Source organism: Heliangelus exortis, chromosome 16, assembly GCF_036169615.1.
Source record: "Heliangelus exortis chromosome 16, bHelExo1.hap1, whole genome shotgun sequence".
In the NCBI taxonomy this organism is placed as follows: domain Eukaryota; kingdom Metazoa; phylum Chordata; class Aves; order Apodiformes; family Trochilidae; genus Heliangelus; species Heliangelus exortis.
The window spans coordinates 11,883,742-11,905,507 of record NC_092437.1 but is presented as its reverse complement, the minus strand read 5'-3'; the positions used below and the strand labels follow the sequence as shown (position 1 = coordinate 11,905,507).

The 21,766-nt window shown below is 43.6% G+C and overlaps 1 protein-coding gene across 2 annotated transcripts; it reads right to left on the bottom strand.

Annotated features, from left to right (window-relative positions):
• Window positions 1-1,685: 1,685 nt before the first annotated feature.
• Window positions 1,686-21,169, bottom strand: RPN2 (ribophorin II). Of its 2 annotated transcripts, XM_071760197.1 has the most exons (18): window positions 21,089-21,169; window positions 20,828-21,015; window positions 18,961-19,056; window positions 18,156-18,331; window positions 17,266-17,341; window positions 16,779-16,913; window positions 14,530-14,706; window positions 14,055-14,173; window positions 13,565-13,670; window positions 11,146-11,237; window positions 10,156-10,270; window positions 9,291-9,485; window positions 8,682-8,768; window positions 8,037-8,132; window positions 6,837-6,912; window positions 5,821-5,950; window positions 3,926-4,011; window positions 1,686-2,058 (listed from the first exon to the last, which is right to left on the bottom strand). In XM_071760197.1, exons 1-17 carry the CDS (start codon window positions 21,099-21,101, stop codon window positions 3,960-3,962), a joined length of 1,929 nt encoding a protein of 642 aa, XP_071616298.1. In that variant the 5' UTR covers window positions 21,102-21,169; the 3' UTR covers window positions 1,686-2,058; window positions 3,926-3,959. The 2 variants fall into 2 exon arrangements, with proteins under 2 accessions (XP_071616298.1, XP_071616299.1); XM_071760198.1 differs by lacking the exon at window positions 3,926-4,011.
• Between the last annotated feature and the right edge of the window lie 597 nt (window positions 21,170-21,766).

The window sequence follows — 21,766 nt, the reverse complement described above, 5'->3', positions numbered from 1 at the left end:
TAGTAAGTAAATGTGGTGGCAAAAAAAAAAAAAAAAAAAAATTAAGTGTCATAAAAGCTATATGCAAAATGAGACTGGATACTCCAGGTAAAAGCAAAACAACTATCAAAAACACTTTGGAAAGATCTAAGTCTGTATAATTAAGTAGCTGTGTGACTGCAGCTATCTGAAATAAAAGTGACTCCCTTTCAAAGTTCATTTTGCATCAAAATGAGGAAACATGCTCATGCTCTGAGAGATTAGACAAAAAAACAAATAAAGCAAACCAGAAAACATCTGAGGAATATAAGGCCAAAAGAATAAAACCAACCTTTCCAACATGTAGCCAAGAAGGCAGAAAATCAATAAAGACACACATGCCTTCAAGAAGATAAATTGCAGCAGCAGTCAAGGATTTTTTTTCATTTGTGCTCTCCTTGCACAATGTGCCAGAGCCCTACAGGGAAAGCACTGGAGGATCTGCCCTAGCATGAAGCATTGGTAGAAAAATAAGCTATAAAATCAAGCTGATAGGTAACAAAACGAGGCTCAAAAAAGAACTCACCAGGATGAAAAGGAATTCCGGGGTAAGATACTAGAATTAGTAGTTTAACTGTTTCTTAAGACTTCTTTAGTCCCTGAGGACTTGAATGCAGCATGAGACCAGGGATTTGAAGGAGTGCAGAGGCCAAGGAGCAGTTCATTAAACTTCAGTGGTGTCCAGGATAATGCTCATAATGAAGAAACAGGTAGGAACTATTACAGAGAACTGAAACAGTGAGCGAAGTGTGAACAACTGCAGTGGGAAAGCAGCAAGATGGTTTTTATAAAGCAGTCATGTCTCACACGTGAAGTTCCTTGGAGGTCACAGCTCCACACCCTTTATCCACAAGCCTGCTGGTTGACTTAATTTTCTGGAATCTCCAAAAGACATGTGATTAAGTCCTGTTGCCAAAAGGCCTTTAAGGAACCTAATCTGACACGGGACAAGCAGAAGCCAACACAGAGATGCAGGGTAGGGAACTGCTGAACCTCCCATGTGGAGGTTTCTCATCAGGAAGAGATTTTGGTCTTTGGTCATTACTATCAATGTGTCATTCAATAAAGCCCAAGTCTGCTGCCTCAGCACTGCTAAATGGGCTTGAGGGCAGCAATTCAGAAGTTAGAGCTTTAATAACTCAAATGTAGCCACATGGCAACCAGCAGATTCCTGGCACTGAGTTTCATAGAGCAACAGAAACAATAATCTCAATCAAATTTCTATTTGGAGTGAAAAAGTTACTTCCAGAGGTTGAAAAGGAAGTGAACCCACTCAAGGAACCCACCAAATCTGGCAGGATCAGCCAGAGCCAGGCATGCCAGCACCACAGATGGCTCCTGGCAAGAGCCAAGCCCTAAGGATTCCTCCTGCCTGAGCTTTGAGGGCCCAGGGCAGCTCAGCAGAGCCTGGCAGCAGCCTGAAGTCAGAGAGAAGAGGCATTAGTGGAGAAATGCAGATGACAAGGGTCAGACAAGAGTGGGAAGTCCCTTCCTATTGGGACATGTCCCTTTGGGAAAGGTCATAAAAGAACGGGACACTTCACACAGCAATGACTCATTTCATGACAAATAAATGACAAAATTACCTACCAGAAAAAGCCCTTTCCATTCTCATGTGAGCCCAGATTCCAATCAATCAGAGCCTCTAAGACAGGCAAAAACCATAATTCAGGACCATTCGTTCCTCTTTATTCACAAATCATTTAGGATGAGGAAGGGGCACCTGGGAAAAGGCAGAATTGCAATTTCTTTTTTCTAAAGGAAATTCAAACATCCTGGGGACAAAAAGGGGGAGGGATCCAGGGAAGAAAGGATTTTCCAGATTCACATGAAAAGCACTCAAGTAGCATGAACACAACAATGAACATTAAAAAAACCCCATAACTGGCACCCTTTTGACTTATTATAAAAAAAAAAAAAAAAAAAAAAATCTGCTTCTGCCTTCCTTCTTCTTGTCTTTCAGTAATTTATTCACTTCTGTTCTGAAGGCATTTGCTTTGTTTTTCCTCATTTCTTCTATTCTTCTGATACTAGTGTGTCCTGGAAAGAAAAACCCAAAAGATTAACTCTTCCAAGCAATAAAGCACTTCCTTGAACAGCAGAAGTGTCCCCAGACCCCTCAATTCTCTCTCAAAGGAAGCTCATCTCAGTGATAAAACCAGCACTGTGATGGCATGGAGGACTGAATTCAAGGATGGAAACAGTCAGATAAAATGAAGGTTAATTTCTGGTGAAAAAGGGATGAATGAGCCTTGTAAAACATAAAGCAAAAAAAGCAGGGCCAAGTGCAAAGTGCCTTAACTGCTCCTCTATTTTAAACAGGGCCAATCTATCCACTTGGAACCAGCTGGTCCATGTAAACAAAAAAAGATCTTCATGTCCCCAGGAAGATGAAGTAGCCTAATGTGGGCACAGCACACCAATCTTTTTAGGGTCCCTTTTCCCTTTCAAGAGGCCAGACACAAGGATAGTTATGGATGCTCAACAGTCCATCCCTAGAAGTTGGAAACCACACAATCTTAACTGACATATCTGGGTTAGCAGAATACCCAGCAATGAGGAAAAATGCTTGTGACTGCACGAAATCTAACTTTCTGTTTGTGGATAATAAGTTATTTGCAGTACCTTCCAGGATTACTCCCAGGCCACAGGGAACTAAGGAGTTAAAATATCAGGCTGAGAAGCAGAAAACATGCCAGCTGTAGAGAACACAATTATGAGGCATTTGGTAACAAGCCACTGAAAAGCTGAAAACCAGTTACTTGTCATAGCTTGTTCTGTGCTCCAACAGACCTCAAAAATCCCTCAGAACACTCGAGGGAGAGCAGAGGTAGTAACAGGGTAACACAATGCCAAACTCTTCACAGGTAATTTTCAAGAAATCATCCTCCATATTATCTGATCTGCTCCCATCACAGTGCACATGGGTTCTGTGACACAGCCACCCACACTGGTTTTGTTTTGCACCACAAAAACTGAGCTCTGTTCGATGCACTGTGTGTGTGCATGCCTGGAGCACTGGCTATGAACACGAGAGAAAGCAGGTGCTCTAGAGAGGTACCAGTGCAGTGTGTTCTGATTTTAGTCCCTTCACAGGACTTGTCCCAGATGCTGTCTCCTTTCCCCAAAACAAAACAGTGCACTGAATGAGAAATGAAGCAGAACAGCCATTCAGAATTGGGCAGCATGCAGGGTGGCAAGCAATCCTGACTCCTACACTGTGGATCCAGCAAACTGGGACCTTACCTGCTCAGAACAAAAAGAAAACAAAGGGTAAGTGATAGTGGAGACCAATCAGATGAACTGAACGGAGTGGGCTGGTGGCTGCTGCCTCTGAGCCATCATCATCAGTTCAGTCTAATAGGAGGGTGAACCCTGGATTAGGTCATGTTCTGAATGAGGTGGTGCTGACCTGGCTTCTGCTGCACACAGAGCTTTCACCACACCAAGTGATGAAATAACTGAATAACCAGGATACTGCAGATGGGGTTAGGGAGCAACAGCAGGGCAGGCACAGCCTGGGTATCAGCCATTTCCATCAAGTTCTCCTCCACCCAACACCAGTAGTGATTTATTTACATGCCAATACTGATTAAACTAGGTTTATTTCATCACCTGATAGGTGTTTGGTGCCCAAGGCAGTATGCACATGCACACAGGCTCCTATACAGACTTCAGATGATTAAGGAAATCACACAAAGGCCATTTAGCCTCAGGGGACACGTTCTGCTAATGTGCAAACCCAGCTGTGGCCAAGGACACCCAAGGACTGTTTTAAAGCCCAGGAAGTGATGTTGGAAGAAAGCAGCTTCAGCTCAGGTTATCTTTTTGTACAAGGAGCGAGTAATGACATGAAATGAAAACAGGCAGCATGCCCAGGAAAGGCAAATTCCAAAAAGGCCCTTACTTCTAGGAGAGCTGGTCACTAGCAAAACCCCCTTTTACCGCAGCGTTCTATACTTTGCCAACCTACTGCTCTGCTCTGCAGCGATCCTGCCAAAAGGAGAGAGGAAGAAAGGTTCAGAAAAGACAGGAAGGAGGAAAGCAGCCCTGCTCCAGGAACCAGAGCCAGCAACAGAAATGCAAAAAGCAAAACCAGGCCTTCTGGTAACTTCTGTAAAAAGATGGTTTAGAGAGTCCCCGTCCCACGCCCGCCAGCGGTCTCCAGAGTGGAACAGCAGCTTTGGAACAGCAGCTTTGCCTCAAAGTGCAATCTACTTAATTACCACTGCACTTCATCTCAGACAGGCCAGCAGCATGCTAGCAAAAAGATGTCTTTTTGAACATTAAAGTCATGTACAAAGGGTTTAACTTTAGCCTAAGGTAGAAGTTTTGCTTTCAGATCTGCTATTGTAGTTGCAGCTTCATGTCATTTACAGTGAAAAAGCACACAGCCCCCCCTGCAGTGTTTTGAAGTAGGAACCAACCACCTGCATTTATGTGCTAACAGAAGCCCTGGTTGAGCAAAGACACTACAGAAAAAAAGCTCCATTATATTACTTTCCCCCAAATCTTTATCCTAGGCAATCTGTAATTAATAACAATTTTATCATTACTTTTTAAATTAAAAAGGAAATATTCAATTACAACATAGCCCCACTGGCAACTAAATCCCCATAGAAACTGTGGAGAGCAAGAAAGTGCCCCAGTGGAGAGGGCTGGACATCCATGGGAGGAAGGCTGAGAAAGCTGGGAGGATGGTATGGAAAGGCTTGATTGCAGTGACCATTCTCCCTGCTGCAGCCATGCAAGTAGAGATGTTTTAAAGACAACAAATCAATATAAGCCCCCTGAAAAATTATATTCTTGTGGGTTTTTTACAACCCTTTTCCTGGTTTTAATACAATATAATCAAAGAAGTGAGAACCCAGGGATATCTATGTAAATAGATATCCAAGGATAAACAACTCCTACTGGCTCCAAAAGGGGGAAGTCAGAAAAGCAGAGGTTTGGTGTCAAAGCAGGTCAGTAAGATCATCTTCAAAGCCAAACTACACATTAATACAAAAGGGCTAAAACTTTGGTCTCACATGAAAACCCTGTGAGACAGAAGTGAAGGAGAGAGAACAGTTCAAGCTCTAATTAATGCACTGTGTTGGAAGCTTGGGTCAGCAAACTGTCTGCAGGCTGCCTAAGCACAGCACATTCCTGAGACACTGCATAGGAGGAGACACTGTGTGAAGGATCAGAAGAACTGAATGTTGTATCTCATAATATTTACCAAAATTTTCCCTGGTTTTGTTTGCATGTGTTGCCATTTTGTCTATTGTTGAACACCACCAATAAACATCAGCTGCCCTGCTCTCTATTATCCCCCTTTAGGTAGAGGAAGGCAGTAGTCAGATATCCCCTCCTTACCTTCCTCCTCTTAAAACTTTTCTCACAAGCACAGCTACAGAAGAGTTGGGTTTCCTCTGTATTTACAGTGGTTTTCATTACCCAACAATATTGTAAGAGCTTGATTTATTGTTATACCAAATTTATCAATGAATGTGTCTTGCCAAACATGAGCTTCCCCATGCCAGAGTGCACACATTTCCACCCTTTGCTTTCTCTCTGTGCCTGTTCATTTCAGAAAGTGGCCACAAGGACCCTTCTTCTCTCTGAAGTGGCAGTGAGCTGCAGACAGAGAGCAGCTTGTTGCCTTTATGAGTTCAAGAAGCTCATCCCCACACACCAGATGCAAAAACCAAAGGCAGCATCCACTGCTTGATCAGTGACTGCCCCATGATGGAATCAACATCATCTCCTTCCTGCTGATTTGAAAAGCAGCTCCCACCAACTTCTCCATCCCTGGCTCACCGTTTCACTGCCTTCTGAGCCAGCATCCTGTTGCCTGCCAGGAATGTGACACCACCCAAAATGGCCAAGTATTTCAGAGTCTGGAACATGTTGAGCTGAGTCCAGTAGACATACATGAGCCCCAGCATTGCTGTGATAAAAAAAAAAAAAGACAGATGCCAGGGATCAAATGGCATTTGAGACAAATTATGTTGTATTGTCAGCCCTAACTGCTGGGTTTCTATCTCACCACTGAAGTCCTGAAATAGCAGAGCTGAAGATATTGTTATTGCCAGGGGAAGAAGGTGCCTGGGTGTCCACACTGGAGAAAAATGTCACACTGATGGCTTGCAGCCAGCCCCCTGTGGAAAACTATGGACACACTCTAGCCATGAAGGGCTATTAAAAGGAGGAGGGCACCCTGGACCTTCAGTAGAGGATATTAACCTTTGCACATTTGTAGGAGAATTCAGCTTTATAAAGCTTCCCAGGAAGCTGACTTGCATTAATCAACACACTCTCATTTGCATAACAGTAGATTCCAGGTTCTCCCAACTCACTATTTTCTTGAAATTCTGTCAAGACAGTAAATAACTGTGCAACCAAGGGCAATAAAAATTGATGAAAAAAAATGATCCAGACAAAGAAAAAAAGCTTTCATGGGAAAAGAGCTTTAAGGAAAAGATGGAGATGACATTTCAGCAGGTTTCAATCCCCACAGAAACTCCCTGCTTACAAAGGCTAAAAATGCAATAAAGAAAGTGTGACCTCTGGAAATAAGAAGTTCTATTAAGTACAGATAAATGGTGTGTGAGAGGAGCCCAGATAATGACTGCTGTTATAAGCTGATGGCCAAAACAGGTTTATCACCATATTAACAATCACGAAAAGCAGGAAGACAGATGAAAACAAGAGAACAAATGTTATGCTATTATGTCATTATCCTTAATAGACTGCAAGCCCATTAACCACCAGGGCTCTCATCTGTAGTGCCCAGGTGAGAAGGTCAAACAAAGCAGAAAGCCTCTGACACTTACCAGCATGTCCCAGGTGAAAAACAATGGTGCTGGGAGCAAAGCTGAAGTTGGAGATGTTGGCACCTATCTTTATCCACTAAAAGGAAAAGAAACAAAACCTCAAGCTTTTATTTTTAACTTCAGCATCTTTCAAGCCTGTTTGCTTTACATTCTTCAGTGAATAGTGCTCTCTTCACAGGAGCACTTGTTTCCTACTATAAGAAGAGAAATGCTGCTAGAGACAGAACTGTTGACCTCCTTTAGTGAAAGTTTGCCCTACTGCTTCTGACTGCCTAAAGGCAGTTCCTTAATTATCTTTCTTAAAACGATGGGATTGCTTCAAATCTACATTTTCTAGAAAAATAAACATTGCTATTTCTATCCTGCTAAATCAACTTTAATTAAAAATAACAGTAAGGTTTTAGTTTGGGACTCAGGAAAAGAACAGCTATAGATACAAGATGTTTGCTTATGAAAACAGCTTCAGTTTAAGAGTCCAAAAGACAGATGTGTGAAGGATGGAAAACAGAAGCAGTAATGAGATTTTTTTCATTGAATTTTTCATTACATTTTTCATCAACATGTATACTGTGAGATTCATACTCCAGAGACCAGTGGACAATCTGAACATCAGCTTTCAGCAAGGCCAGCTAATGGCAAATTACTGTCTCATCCTCCAAATAAGGAGTGATTTAACTTGCCTAGATGAGTTTATATTCCATTAAGTTCAAAATGCTGATCTGATGATATCGTGAGTAGCAGTAGATGCTTCAACTGCAGACACACAAATACCAAGTATGTCCATAAAAGGGAATAATCTGATAGGATTAAGTAACCCAGGTGTTGTGATGGATATATTAAGAGCCAGGCAGAATCACTGCTTTTTATACCTCTGAAATTCTAGTCTTAGCTATAACTTAATCTGATCACTGTTATTTAACATTCCTAGCAGAATGACACTGAAGAAAATCACTCTCCCTACTTCTACTTGGCAGAAGTATTTTCCTGTTTTGGCTATAAACTCAAAAATAAAAAAAACAGTTTAGGAAAGAGGGAATACCAGACAAGTGCTCTGCACTGCCATTTGCCAGCTATGGCTGCAGCACTGCTGTGCTACTCATGATTAACCAAGAGCTTTAACAAGGTCAGCCTGTCAGCCTCCCGAGTGACCCTGGACTGGATGGGAAAAAGTTTTCATCTTCTGTGGCCCAATTCACTCACCAGAATGAGCAGCAAAAGTAGGGGGGAGAGAATCAGTGCTGTGAAAGTGTTAGATACCACAGTGGGAGGCCTCTTCTCAGGTTCCCTGAAGAGGTGCTGCAAACAAACAAAAGAAACTCTTAAGTAGGAGTATTCCAACAGGGCAGCTTTTCAGCTCCCCAGAGGACCAGCTGCAGCCTGGTGTGTCCCCAGGTGGTCTTTGGACAGCAAACATTCCTCTTGAAGGTACTGTCTATTCCAGTCTCTGCACATTTGATCTCTTGCACCATTAACTTTCCCTTGCACCCACAGAAGCACTCCTTAGCTTGTCATCAGCACAGATGGCTGGAAGGAGGCTGGAGAAATCTGCAGAAGCAGAGAGCTTTCTGTGGTGCTTACTAAGACAAATTTGCAGTTTTTACTCTTCTCAGTGGCACCAATTGCTCTCTCACAGGTAGAACACACAGCTTGTTTATTCACACTCTAGAGGACTGCAACAAATTTCCTTCCATTAAGCAGTGCCTCTGGTCTTCCTTTAATTGCATACATTAAACAGTGTTAATTTTAAAATTTTTAAGGAGGTGATTTTTCAAAACGATGATGAGAACAAGCAACACCAGGACTAGTCTCCCATCTCCAAATATTTTTTAAAATTTTTGACTGTACCTGAATTTCAGGTTTGGGAACAAAGAGATTTTTGGACTGGACTGTGGATGGTGCATCCTCTTCTGGGAATTTGATCACAACATCAGCCTGAAATGAAATTGTGCAGCTTCAGGAAGTTTGATCTTAACATATTAAAAGTTTTATAAAACCTCCTACATTACTTTGGCCTATTTCCTTATTTATGAATCTATGACTGACATGATTTGAAAGGAAACTAAGAAAAAGCCACCAGATTTTTAAGAAGCACTTTCTCCCAAACACAGGCACCAATGCTACTCACCCATCACTAGAATCTGGGCTTATTTCCAGCACAGCAAGCACAGAAAGGCTGAACTGTGAAGTGCTTGGTGTGAAATTACAACCAAACCCATAAACATTCTGAAGTTTCTGTTCCACTGAACAACAAAACAAACTTTCTTTTCAGTCTTGCTTTGATGCTTATTTAAAAACTTAAAATTAACAGCAATCTAAAGTCCAAAAATGGCCAAAAAGATTCTGCTTAACTATAAATCAGAGACATTTGAGCTTTTTCTTCCAAGCCTCTGTCATACCTCCTGTATCAACTGCCAGTAATGTGAAAATCATATCACCACACTGCCAGCTACATACCACATTCCACAGGATTGGATTTTCCAGAGTGGCATCTCCAATTATCAAGTAAAGAGTGTAGGTACCAGAGGCAGAGTCGAATTCAGTCTTTCTTTCAGAGGTATCCAGTTCAAACTTGTAAACGTTTTTGCTGTCTGGTTCTGCAACAAACACAACCTCCTGGCCAGTCCTTTGGTTGTGAAGTCGGACAAAAGTCTGAAAGGAAAGATTGTAACAGGTCTGGAATACCTCACAGTGTCTTTGCAGATGCCAGCAAAATGAGATCTTTACTCCTAAATCAAAAGCACAACATTAACAACAGCTGGGATTATAAACTGGGAGCTCGGGTGCCTTGATCCCTGCAAATGAGCAAAGCCCAATGATTCTCTGAGTAAGTGCATGAGCCACGTCTGCCCAGCAGCACACTTGGGGTACAGAGCAAAAAGGTGAACAATACCCAAGTGAAAAGCACTCAACAGGGATGCACACACAGGTGGGGTTTGGGTGGTTTTCTTCCTATTATATACAGATGATTTTTTTTTTGTTAGAGTTCTTTTTCAAGGACATTTTCAGTAAACAATCTATATTAAAAAAAAATCAGAAGTGTGCTTTTTCAGTTCAGGCTACCTGTACTCATTTTATTGAGTTAAATAAGATAGAGCACCTGAGCCAGTAGAGGCTTCATTTAACATCCAGCCCCAACAAATGAACTGCATCCACTCCCTCACTAAAAAGATCACTGATCCCACCAGTCTGGGTCAGAAACATCAGGCTTCTTAAAACCCATCAGATCTTTTCAAGAGTGATTATCACCTTGAAAAGCATCACCTCAGATGCTTCAAGACAGAACACCTGTGACACATTTATGACAAAAATTTTTCCTAACCTGGTGAGGGATGAGTTCAGCTCCACTGTTCACATCTATCAGCTGGAAGGATAAAGCAAAATTTTGATGGCTGTCAGCAGTGAATGAGCCCTTGGCTTTGGCTGGGTAAGCCACCCTAGGAGGAACAAAACAAGCAGACCTGAGGTGAACTTCCAAGAGAAAGCCTGGCATTCAAACAAAATGAGGCATGCAAGCCTGACCAGCAGTACTGCAGTCTACTCATTGTAGCTGAGCTATTTTATTAAAAAGTCAGGTGAACCAATACATGTCTTTCTCTACCACCATCAATTTAATAAAAGTGAATGGAATTTTTAGAATGTTTTTTTGTGAGCTACCTACCTGGCCTGTTTTCAAGTGAAACAGTTTCATGTTGTGAGGTTTAAAGGAACACCAGAAGAAGGTTCTGCTAACACTACACCCCACACTGCATTTAGCCAAGGCTACAACCAAAGGTGTGATGCCAGCAGAACAGAAAAAAACCCAAACATCAGCACAAGAAGGCTGTATCAACACACACACACACCCACACAGGCCTCAGAGAGGCTGTGCAACCTAAATTAAATTCCATGCACTTCACTATAACAAGTGTAAAAACAACCTCATTAAGTTCCAGTACACCAAGCAATGGCACAGCCACACCTCCCAAATACAGTGTACATGTTGCTTTACAGCATCTCTACCCAAGTCCAATAAGACCAGAAACATTAACACAATTCTTTTAACCTGCCTTTGCTTTGGAGAGGTGCCAGCAAAGGAACAGGCCTGGCTTCTGTTTATACTTATTTCAGTATTAATGAAAGCCACCTATAAAATAACCAGTATTCTCCCAATGAACTCATGGGTTTAAGAGAAAAAGTATGGGTATAACTCTGTAGTTACTCCAATACAAGATTCCTCTGGTTTAGCTGATGTTGGCAAAGCTCAGAAGATCTCCACTCTAGAGCCAGGGCTGCCCCTTAAAGGATCACTCACACACTTGAGTTGTTTTACCTGGTAGTTTTGGGTGCAATGCTCTGATCTTTATCCACAGTAGAAAGATCTACATTAGTAATCCCCACTTCTGTGGAAACTTTCACTTTCAACTGCAACAAAACAATAAAAAAGTTACTCAGCATTCTACATACAGTAACTACAGTGAAATCTACTGCAGAAGTTTTAACTCTTCTGTCTCCTTTGCCCTAAGCCAAAGACAGCACCTAACCTGAACAATTGCAACAGAGCAATTTACCTTCTGGCAAAGTTCCTCCTAACCCATCCCCTCACTCCCTGCACAAGCAGACAGCTCTGAAGACACCAGCTTCTCAGGCAGGCTGAAGTTACCTGCCCTTTGGAGAACTGTTTTAAATTAAACAGTCCAACTATCCAGATCAAACCAGTTTTCCTTTTAAGCTAGCAGCACTGAGCTATTACTTATTACATCATATAAGATACATCTGAAAGCTGCATGTGCAGATGTGCTTCTGCTTCCTGGCTAGCAATCTGAGGTGAGAGAGGCCTCCAGACACCAACCAGCTATGCCTTTTTTGGCTCCTAAAGCCTAACAGGTTTCTACTGATTTTATTACCAGCAGGCAAAAGCCAAAGCATTCCTGCAGCCCTGCACTTTCTTCAGCAAGGTTTTCTTGGGAGTAACAGCACTGACCCCTCAGTGCAAGGCAGCTACCACCACCATTTATCCCTCTCCTTTGTGCTAATCACAGTATAAACCCCAAACAAATGTCCTGCCTTCTTCCCAACCCCAAACCACAAGCTAATTCAGCACTGAACCACAGTGGCTTTGACTGACTTCAATCCTTCTCTTAAACACAAGCAGTTACTGCAGTCTGTAGTTTTAATTAGCACATTTTTTCTCACAGCTTACGAATGCTTCCTTGGAGAATTGAGGCTGCATTGCCAAGATATTTTTCATCACATACTCCAATTTGTTACTACAGGGCTGCTCATGTGAACCAGCCCCACACCCTCTCCCGAAAAAGTAATTTACAGGGAACAAGTGGGATAAATATGTAAAAACAATCCAACTATTCAGGTCAGACTTCAAACAACAATCTTGGCAGATCCTGTACAATAAAAAGTGTAATTTAAGATAGACTACCCCTGAAAACAGATCCATTAACATGTAGAGTATTCAGGTTAACTTTACTAAAGCCATGGTTTGTTCCAAGATGGGAGGAAAGAAAGATGGACTAATGAAATATTCATTTAAAAAAAAAAAGTTATGTGAAGGCAACTCAGCTCTGCTGCACACAGCCCCTTCCAGCTGAACAGTACACAAACATCTCTCAAATATTTTAATGCCAGGAAATGCAGTCTCTGCCTGGAGTAATAACCCACTGGTTTAGCTCATTACTGTCAAAGCGATGGTGCATTAAGGACAATTAATGCTAATAACAGTAAGGAAAAAAAAAGCAGTTCCCCCAGCAGTCCTCCCCCATAACAATGTGTCTTATTAGAAGGGGTTCACACAAAGCCACCAGTGTTAATGCATTCCTCCTGGTACCTCTGTGTGCCAGCAGCCAGCTTAAGCAGGACCAATCAATCCCCTTTTGACACTCCTACGTGCTATTACTACTACAATGACAACAGCAATTTGATCCAAAGAGTAAAGGTCAGCAGTTACTAAATAAGTATCTTCCTCCACTCTAAGCTGCCGGTGTTGGAAGACTTTAAAAGTTAACCCTTTCCTCAAATAGGTGGCTGAGGGCAAGAACTAACCCTGGGAACAGACCCACTGGAGAGCATTCTCAGCTGTTGACACTGAGGTGACTTGATGAGTAGTCACCAAAATCACATTATTCTCAGTGTAACAAACTCTGAGTGTTTAGCCAAAGCTCTTTTTCAGAAAGGTGTGGTATAACAGCTTTTGCCACCAAAAAGATGGTATGTATGCCCCAAATGAAGATTTCATTTGCATTTGCTTTGATCACTATTTCTCCACTACAAAAGCATCACCACATATAGTTAGAAAATGACAAAAGAGCCCCGTGGCTCTAGAGCAAACAGGCAACAACAAATGCTCAGGTCCCCTACCTCAGACAATCCCCAGACAACTGCTAGCAAAGCCTCAAGATTTACAAACTCAAATACTGAGTGCTCTGAAGAACTAACAACCCAGCCTTTTTTTGCACAGCTACTTTGGGCTATTATATAAATACTTCCACCATTAGCCTTTGTTCACATGTTGTTAGATCAACATCTAAGTGAAAAGTCAGTTTTGAAATTCACACAAATCTCTTTAGATCATGTATTAATCTGGTTACTGCTCATAAACCTGAGTCAAAATCCAGTGCATCACAGAAAAATGTGATAAAAATGCCATACAGCTGGCAACATCCTTAACAGCCATAAATAAAAAGCTGTTTCAGTGAAAGGGCACAGAACAAAAATGCCATCAAAAAGCACCAACTCACCTCAACTTTGTTAGCAATAAATCGCTTATCTCCATCAACACTGATAGAGAAATCATAATATCCACTTGCAGGCTTCACATTCATGAAGTTCAGCTCAAAGACCTCACTGTAACAAAGCAGCAAGGTGTTAAAGTAACCTCTAGAACACAAACAGCAGCCTACAAATAGGTAATATCTTGCTACCAAGAAGTCTCTAAGTTAGGTTAAGCAGGCAACCAGATGGATGCAGCAGAAAAGTAACATTGCTCAGTGCAGCAGGAAGAGAAGTCTTCAAATTTCCCTTGAAGGGAGAAAAAGGTTGCAATTCTCTACTCCCAAGAGTAAAAGCAACAGAAATTCACCATCACTACCAAAGATGCTTGGTCACAAAGCACAACTACAGTACCATACAAACATCTGACAGAAGAACCCATAAGGGAAACCAGACCAACACTGTTGAAAAAAAAAAACGTTTGCCTTACAAACTGTAAAAATAAGATTATATGCTTACCCTGATAGAGCAAATGCTGTCTGTTGAAGGACAGTAGCTTTGCTAGATGCAGACTTGGCATAGTCAAGCTTGACAGAAGCTTGAGTCAGGGGCTGAGACATAACATTGGTCACTTGTAGCTACAAGAGAAAAATCAAGGTTTTCCATGAAGCCAGAGGGAATGCAGGAGCACAGATGACTCACTACACCTCTGACTCTGTATTATACACCCAGAACTCTCCCCTGTCCAGCACCCTAGAATCACCTAGCTCTTTCCAACCTAACCAGGAAAGCTCAAGTTTCTATTCAGCAGAGCTGACTTCCACACAGTGCTTTCTCCAGGCAGTGCTTCCGAAAAACACCAATAATACCCCAGATCTAGTGGAAACTGAGTCCTGGAGCTAAAAATGAAAGACATCATCTTACACATGCAGTCAGCCCAGACCTACAATACTAAAGACTGAACCAAGGGATAAATCTGGGGCCAAGGACTCACCCTGAGCACAGGCTGATGGTGAGACACAGCTGCAGGCCCTTCAGGGATAACAATGACAGGGAGGTGGTAGCGGTTCCGGGATAAAGAACCCGCGGCACAAGCGACACTGAAAGCCTCCGAGAGGGTCTCAAAATTTTTTTTGCTAAAAATTGCATTCATCAGCTGAATAATTTGGTCCTGAAAGAGGAAAAGCAGATCAGGTATAAGCGCCAGCAGCTTACCACAACATTGCAAACTGTCTCAATATAACGTTATTAATAAAAACATTCATTAAGACTGTTCAGTTTCCCATTTGCTTTAAAAACAACTCAGGTTATGAGGGAACCCCAAAATTAGCTACCTTTTGAGTGTCACATAAGCATTCTTATTCTTGGCTGGGAGGTTCCAATCATGAGCACTGTAACGTGCTGGAAACCTGCAAAAGTAGAATTTGGATCTACCTCCTCACATGTTTCAGACTGGAAGATGCCATTAGCTCAGCTACCCCGACTTTGTGCAGCTGCAAAACCAGCACAGCCCCAGGAGCAGTGCAGTTGCCTTCACAGAGTGGGAAGGACCAGGCTGGATGTCCTGGCTACTGGCCAAGCTGGAAAGGCCACAGAGAGGTGATGGCCACCTTAATGGCTCTGGAAGCCATGCAGGCCTTCAGCTCAGCAGTGTCCTCATGCTAAGAGGATTAGCTTTAAAGCAGCACCACCAGGAGCACAGAGCCAGCTCAGGCTCTGGGATGTGCCAAAGCTAATTTGTGCTCTCCAAGGAAGGAGTGGGACCACATCCCCCCAGCTGCTTTTACATTCTGACTTTGTAGGGTTAGTGTATCTGAGCCACACTCTGCAGAGTATGCAATATTTTTTAGATTGTTCCACCACTCCATGCTAGTCTGGAAAACAAAGCATTTGGCCAAGTGTACTGTGATCCAAACACAGGATTGTGGGCTAAATTCTGATCAGAAATGAAAGTAAGCAAAGACAATAATATAGACAATAAAAGACAAATATAACAATGCAATATGAAATCTACAAAGATCACTTTTAAATGAAATCCACATCTCAACTGATCACCCTCCTAATTGTACTAATGAGCACCAATGTACATGACCTTACTCTAGAGAAAGCACCCGGACAGATGCTGCAGAACTCCCACATTGTGCAAATCCTGCAGTGTTTTTCATTTATATGGTGAGCATGGCATAGTTCCAGACCTTAATCAGCAACTGACACACTCATTTAAATTATGGAATTAAATAAAATTTAAAAAGGGAGCTATTTTTTCAAATACATGTTAATTTTTAAAGAGTTTTGTGGCATTCTGGAGGCACTCTCACCATTCACAAGAGATAAAGCTTAAGTCCCAACAATAGCACCTCTGACAGCCCAATTCTGAAACAACACTAAACCATTTTCCTTAATTGGACTTTTTTTTTTTAAAAGCATAATTTGGATGCTGACAGTCTGAATTGTGTGTAGCAGAATCACCACCTCAAAAATGACATCAAAATTATTTTGCTTTAGTCTGTTTGGCAGCAGTGTGGAAGAGAGCCAGGAATGAACTCAGATGGCTCACACTGGCTCCTGTCTCAACCCTGCCACTTTGGCTTGTGCTTCAGGGAGCTGCCATTCTCAATCAAAGTACATCTACCTCAGTTAACTTATTGTGGGGAAAAAACAAACACCCCACAACACAGACTAAGTGGATATCTTGCAGTAATGATTTCTAGCTTAAGCTCAAAAGGAATTTCCAACAGCCTTTCCTTTCAGTCAACAAGTTTTGCATCTAGATTCATGTAGGTTATGCCACTCATTTTGGGCACCCCAAACTAGGGTGATTGCATTTTCTCACAGGTAAATAACATTTGCAAAATACTTAAACACTGGAAGGTGCTAGATAAGTGCCAAATACCAGAACAAACCCTGAAACAAGAGGGGTTTTGTAAAACAGCTTGTCTCAATAAACACAATAAAACTAGACCTCCTTTGCAATTTCTTTCTGTACACTTGGGAAAAAAACCCAATCAACAAAAAAACCCAACACAAACCCAAATTAAATTCAGCCTGTGATCTTGAAGGTGGAATTTCCTCCTATATTCTTTTACTTAGCATTCCCTCCAAGATGTCCCTTCTCAATGAATGTGCTCATTGTTTTTTGAAACTCTGCCCAGTTATACCAGTTTCCTGGACTACACAACAGGGACTGGGGAGATCTTTTCTTGAGAGCTGCAGTGTGCAAGGAAGGGAAAGGCAGATACAGACCTCCTTCATTGCTGGCTCTGTACCCACATGGTCTGAGAGCTTATAGGCAGCAGCAACAAACAGTGCAGTAGCCTCAATTCCTTCTTCAAACTGCAGATAAACTCCACCCAGGTCATCCAGGCGAGCAACAAGATCCTGGCAGAAAGAATTATTAAAACTTAAATTGCATTCTAGCAGATTCACAGAAGTGAACTGTTAGGCCTGTAACCAGGAGTATGGGATCACTGAAGTGTTTTGGAATAGCCATTTAGAAGCAGGAAGAAAAAGAAACCTTTATTGGACTTTATTATATTGTTAAGTAATGACTTTCTGTGTCTCAGTTCAAAAGAAATATCTGCCTGAAAGGAAGAGCCAAGCCAATCCATATCAGACAGGCACAGAATTAGCCAGGTTGGTCTTTCATTTTGTGTTTCACATTAATACATATGTTACTACTACAGCAGTCTACCAAATTCCTCAATAATTAGAGAACATAGTATGTTCCTACCTCTATCTCCTCAACAATGCCACTTAGATCTGCCTGCTGGGACAAGTAAGATGCCGTCTCCAAAGCCTGGATGGTTCTTAAACAAGAGCAAACAGTTGTATGATTTTCTTTCCTTAACAATCAAACATCATTCAAATCAAAGCAATTGCAGTTTCTCTTCTGCATGAAGTGTAAAACAGCTGTAATTGTATCAGTTGACTCAAGACAATGAATCTGAAACGATTTAATGGGAACTTAGAAATCCCTAGGGAATGGCACTTTTGCTGCAATGAACTCATTGCATTGAATACATTCAAAAACACAGAAAAACCAAACGTTGATCCCAGCACAGCACAGATCCCCAGACTTGCTACAAAGGCACAAGAAGTAATTCTTTTGTTGTCAACAAAGCAAGTTTTAAAGTTTCCTTCTCTCCTCTTGCTTTTAAGGAAATCTCTCCCCTCGCTTTTAAGGAAATCTCTCCCCTCACAGAAAATTACTTAGTTCTTTGGTGAAAAGTGCCAAGATTCCTTCTGTTTCCTGGCATGCTTTTTCCACCTCACAGCACAGGCTGAGGAAGAGCACCATGTCTACTGCAACTGTAAAGGAGATGGAGCCATGGCTGGGTTTTAAGGAAAAAAACCAATTGTTGGGAATCTTTTCTATTCAAGAGAAGACTTCTCTTTGGGATGTGTCTTCTTTACCAGACACTTCTCCTGAACTAAAGTGAATACCTATGCTCATTTGTAAAGTCACAGAGAAAACAGCACAAAACCATTTCTGGAGGAAGCACCTACTCTCTGACATCTGTATTACAAAAACTAAGGGTTAAAATACCCTTTACCCCCAAAACCAACTGCCTAGAGAGGATAAACATGCAACAGGGAATGATTTCCCTTGGGAAGACTTACGCCAGCACATTTTCTTCTTTGCTAAGTCGAGCAGTGAGGGCACTGAGTGCTTCCTGAGATGCTAAGGGAAGGCCAAAGGCACTGAGGGCCCCAACAGCATGGAAAATCTGAGTGACTGAGGAATCCTCACTGACAGCTGCAAGCAGCAGATCCCTGGTCTCGTTTGAAATGGTGACCTGAGGAAGAACACATTGATTAACACCTGAGAACACAAGGCCTTTAGTCACCACCCAAGGAATTCTTCCTAGTGCCACACACTTGCTTAGTTAACTACTGTAAATTTTGGAGAGGAAGCCCTTTACAATATATTTTAATTAATGAGATCCTTAAATTGTGCTGTCAGGTATCAACTATTCAGCATGATCCACGACTCACATTTATCCTGGTAACATGTTCCTGCTTTTCATCTGGCATCACATCACTGTGCAGCAGCTGGGGGTACTGCTCAAAACTGGGGGCTGGCTGAACCCTCCAGTCCAGCTGGGCTGCAGCTGTGTCCCTGCAGTGTTTCAGCACAGGGTTTACACACAAACAGCTTAGCATCTACCCAAAAGCTTGTCATTGGTGCAGCTGCTATGAATTCTATTAAAAGGTGCTGGTTCCCTTTTTCTCTGCACCAAATATTTGCTTTGTGTTTTCACACTTTGCCTTGAACAGAGCACTCCTGGACACTTCATCTGTTATTTATACAATACATAACACAGTACAACCCCCAAGAAGAAAAGCAATGCATAAAACAAACCCAAGAAAAAGTTCAAGATAAGTATTTCCTTGGTAACATCTGTCTTCATGTCTCCCAACTCACCTCACAGCCAGCCAGGACCCGGATGGACTGTGCAGCATAGAAGAGGGATTCAACACTGCTGGAGTCCACGTGAGATTTGATGAATTTGCATGCAGCCTGTGAAGAAAGAAGTTAGCTCAAGGCAACAGTCTTAAGCCACTGTGAAGAGATTTAAATGATATTCTGAGCCAATTTCATGCATACTGCTATGCATTCTTACATTGAAAAAGGCAAACAAAATCCCTAGGAGTATTTTTGATGCAGCAGAGCCTAAACCCCCCCCACACTGAAGTCTGCTAAGTGTTGTATAAAGGTGGACCCTGCTATGAGAGAGAGGGGTTTTTCACATGAACTCAACTGCAGCCTGAATTTAAATTGAGTACTAATTTCAAACCTATAAAAAAACCCAAGTCCTATGGTATATTTAGTATGGAAAATCTAACAGCACAGGGATGAGCAGAAATATTGTGGGTGAGCTTCCTTCCCATCATACACAATCATTCATGGATGTCTGCAGAATACAGAATTCCAAAGCATACAGGAAGAAGTGAGGTAAGCAGCTACAGTATGAAGGCAAGCAATTAGGCCACTCATTAATCTGTAGCCCGTTCATCATTAACTGATAATGAGACAGATAAATCGTTAAGATTCCATTTAACCAGAAAACAAGCAGCAAGCATCATGCTGGTACCATGAGCCTTTGTTTCTAGAGTGCACACAAGGGAACATATTTTTATGTAAAGAAATAGCAAGATCAAGTGACCTAGCTGAATTTGATGTTGAAATAAGAGCTCTATTTAATAGGAGAGCAACACAGAGTGTAGGCAGAGATCTCTCTTGCAGAACAATGAAACACTGACAGCTACAGTAATGTCACACCAGGCTGTGAAGGAGCAAGCCCCGAAACCACCACAGAGAGGCAGTCAGCATAAGAGAGCCCGGGGCACACTACTGGCCAGACAAAGGGGCAATGTATTCATCTAACACACCTGAAGGAATCATAGAATCATAGAATTAGCTGGGTTGGAAGGGACTTCAGAGATCATCAAGTCCAATCCTTGACCCACTGGTGCGGTTGCTGGACCATGGCACTGAGTGCCACATCCAGGCTCTTTTTAAATATCTCCAGGGATGGAGAATCCACCCCTTCCCTGGGCAGCCCATTCCAATGTCTGATCACCCTCTCCGTAAAGAAATTCTTTCTAATATCTAACCTAAATCTCCCCTGGCACAACTTAAGACTGTGTCCTCTTGTCTTGTTGAAAGTCGTCTGGGAAAAGAGACCAACCCCCACCTGGCTCCAACCTCCTTTCAGGGAGTTGTAGAGAGTGATGAGGTCTCCCCTGAGCCTCCTCTTCTCCAGGCTGAACACCCCCAGCTCCCTCAGCCTCTCTTCATAGGATCTGTGCTCCAGTCCCTTCACCAGCCCAGTTGCCTCCTTTGGACCTGCTCCAGCACCTCAATCTCCTTCCTGAGCTGAGGGGCCCAGAACTGGACACAGGACTCAAGCTGTGGCCTCACCAGCGCTGAGTACAGGGGCAGAATCCCTTCCCTGGACCTGCTGGCCACGCTGTTCCTGAGCCAGCCCAGGATGCCATTGGCCTTCTTGGCTACCTGGGCACACTGCTGGCTCATGTTCAGCTTCTTGTCAATCCAGACTCCCAGGTCCCTGGATCGCCAGTTCCTGGCCCTGACAGTCGCTAAGAACATAACGCGTGCATGCTTTACGTTTTCCTCTCAGCCCCGTCAAAACGGAGCTCGATAGATAAAACTCGTAACTCCACCGCAGGCGCTGGGCACAGCAAAGCGCGGGCCTGAGCAGCACGGCCCCGGGGAGGGGGAAGGAAAGCCGGGGGCCTACAGCACCGTCAGCCCCTTCACAGCTCACCTTCTCGTCCGCCACCCGCACCCCCAGGCTGTCCAGGCCCACGATGGAGTGGTAGGCGGCCTGCAGGTCTGGGAAAGGCCGCTCCAGCACCGCCCTCAACCGGGCCAGGTCGCGGTCGGTGAGGCGGTGGCTGGGGGCCAGGGCCTGGGCACCGGCGAGGAGGAGGAAGCCGAGGACCGCCACCCGACCTGCGGAGGGACAAGGAGTTAACCCGCGCCCTTCCCTTCCCCGCCTCCCTCTCCGCCGCACCCCGCGCCTCACCCGGCGCCGCCATGATGCCGCCCGCCACCTCCGCCACGGCGCCTCTTCCGCCCCGGGCCCCGCCCCTGACCGCACCACCACGCAGAACTACGGGGAAGGAGGGAAGGACGGAGTGGTTAACGAGGACGCCCAGATCCACGGGAACCCGCCCTGACACGGTGGGGATGTGACAGAAATCATAAAGCAGGGGAAGGGAGGTGGGATGGAGGCGCCTTCCCGGTGGCGGAGGGGCTTCCCCTGAAGGAACAGCGGGGATCCCCCTGGGAGGCGGGAGTGGTACGGACCAGAGCGGCGGCGGACGGGGCGGCTCCTGGCGAGGATGTGGGCGGCGCTGATTGGCCGAGGCGCTCAACACGTCACGGCGCCTTAAAGGGGAAGCGGTGGCGGGGGCGCGTACGGCACGACAGGACGCGATAGGAAGCGACAGAACGCGACAGGACACGTGAGGGTGCGATAGGACGCGATAGGAAGTGACAGGACGCAACAGGACATGTCAGGGTGCGACAGAACGTGACAGGACACGACAGGTCGCGATACGGCATGATAGGATGCGATAGGATGCGACAGGACGCAACAGGACACAACAGGACAAAGCAGGGCGCGACAGAACGTGACAGGACATGACAGGTCACGATACGGCACGATACGGCACGATACATCATGATACAGCACAACAGG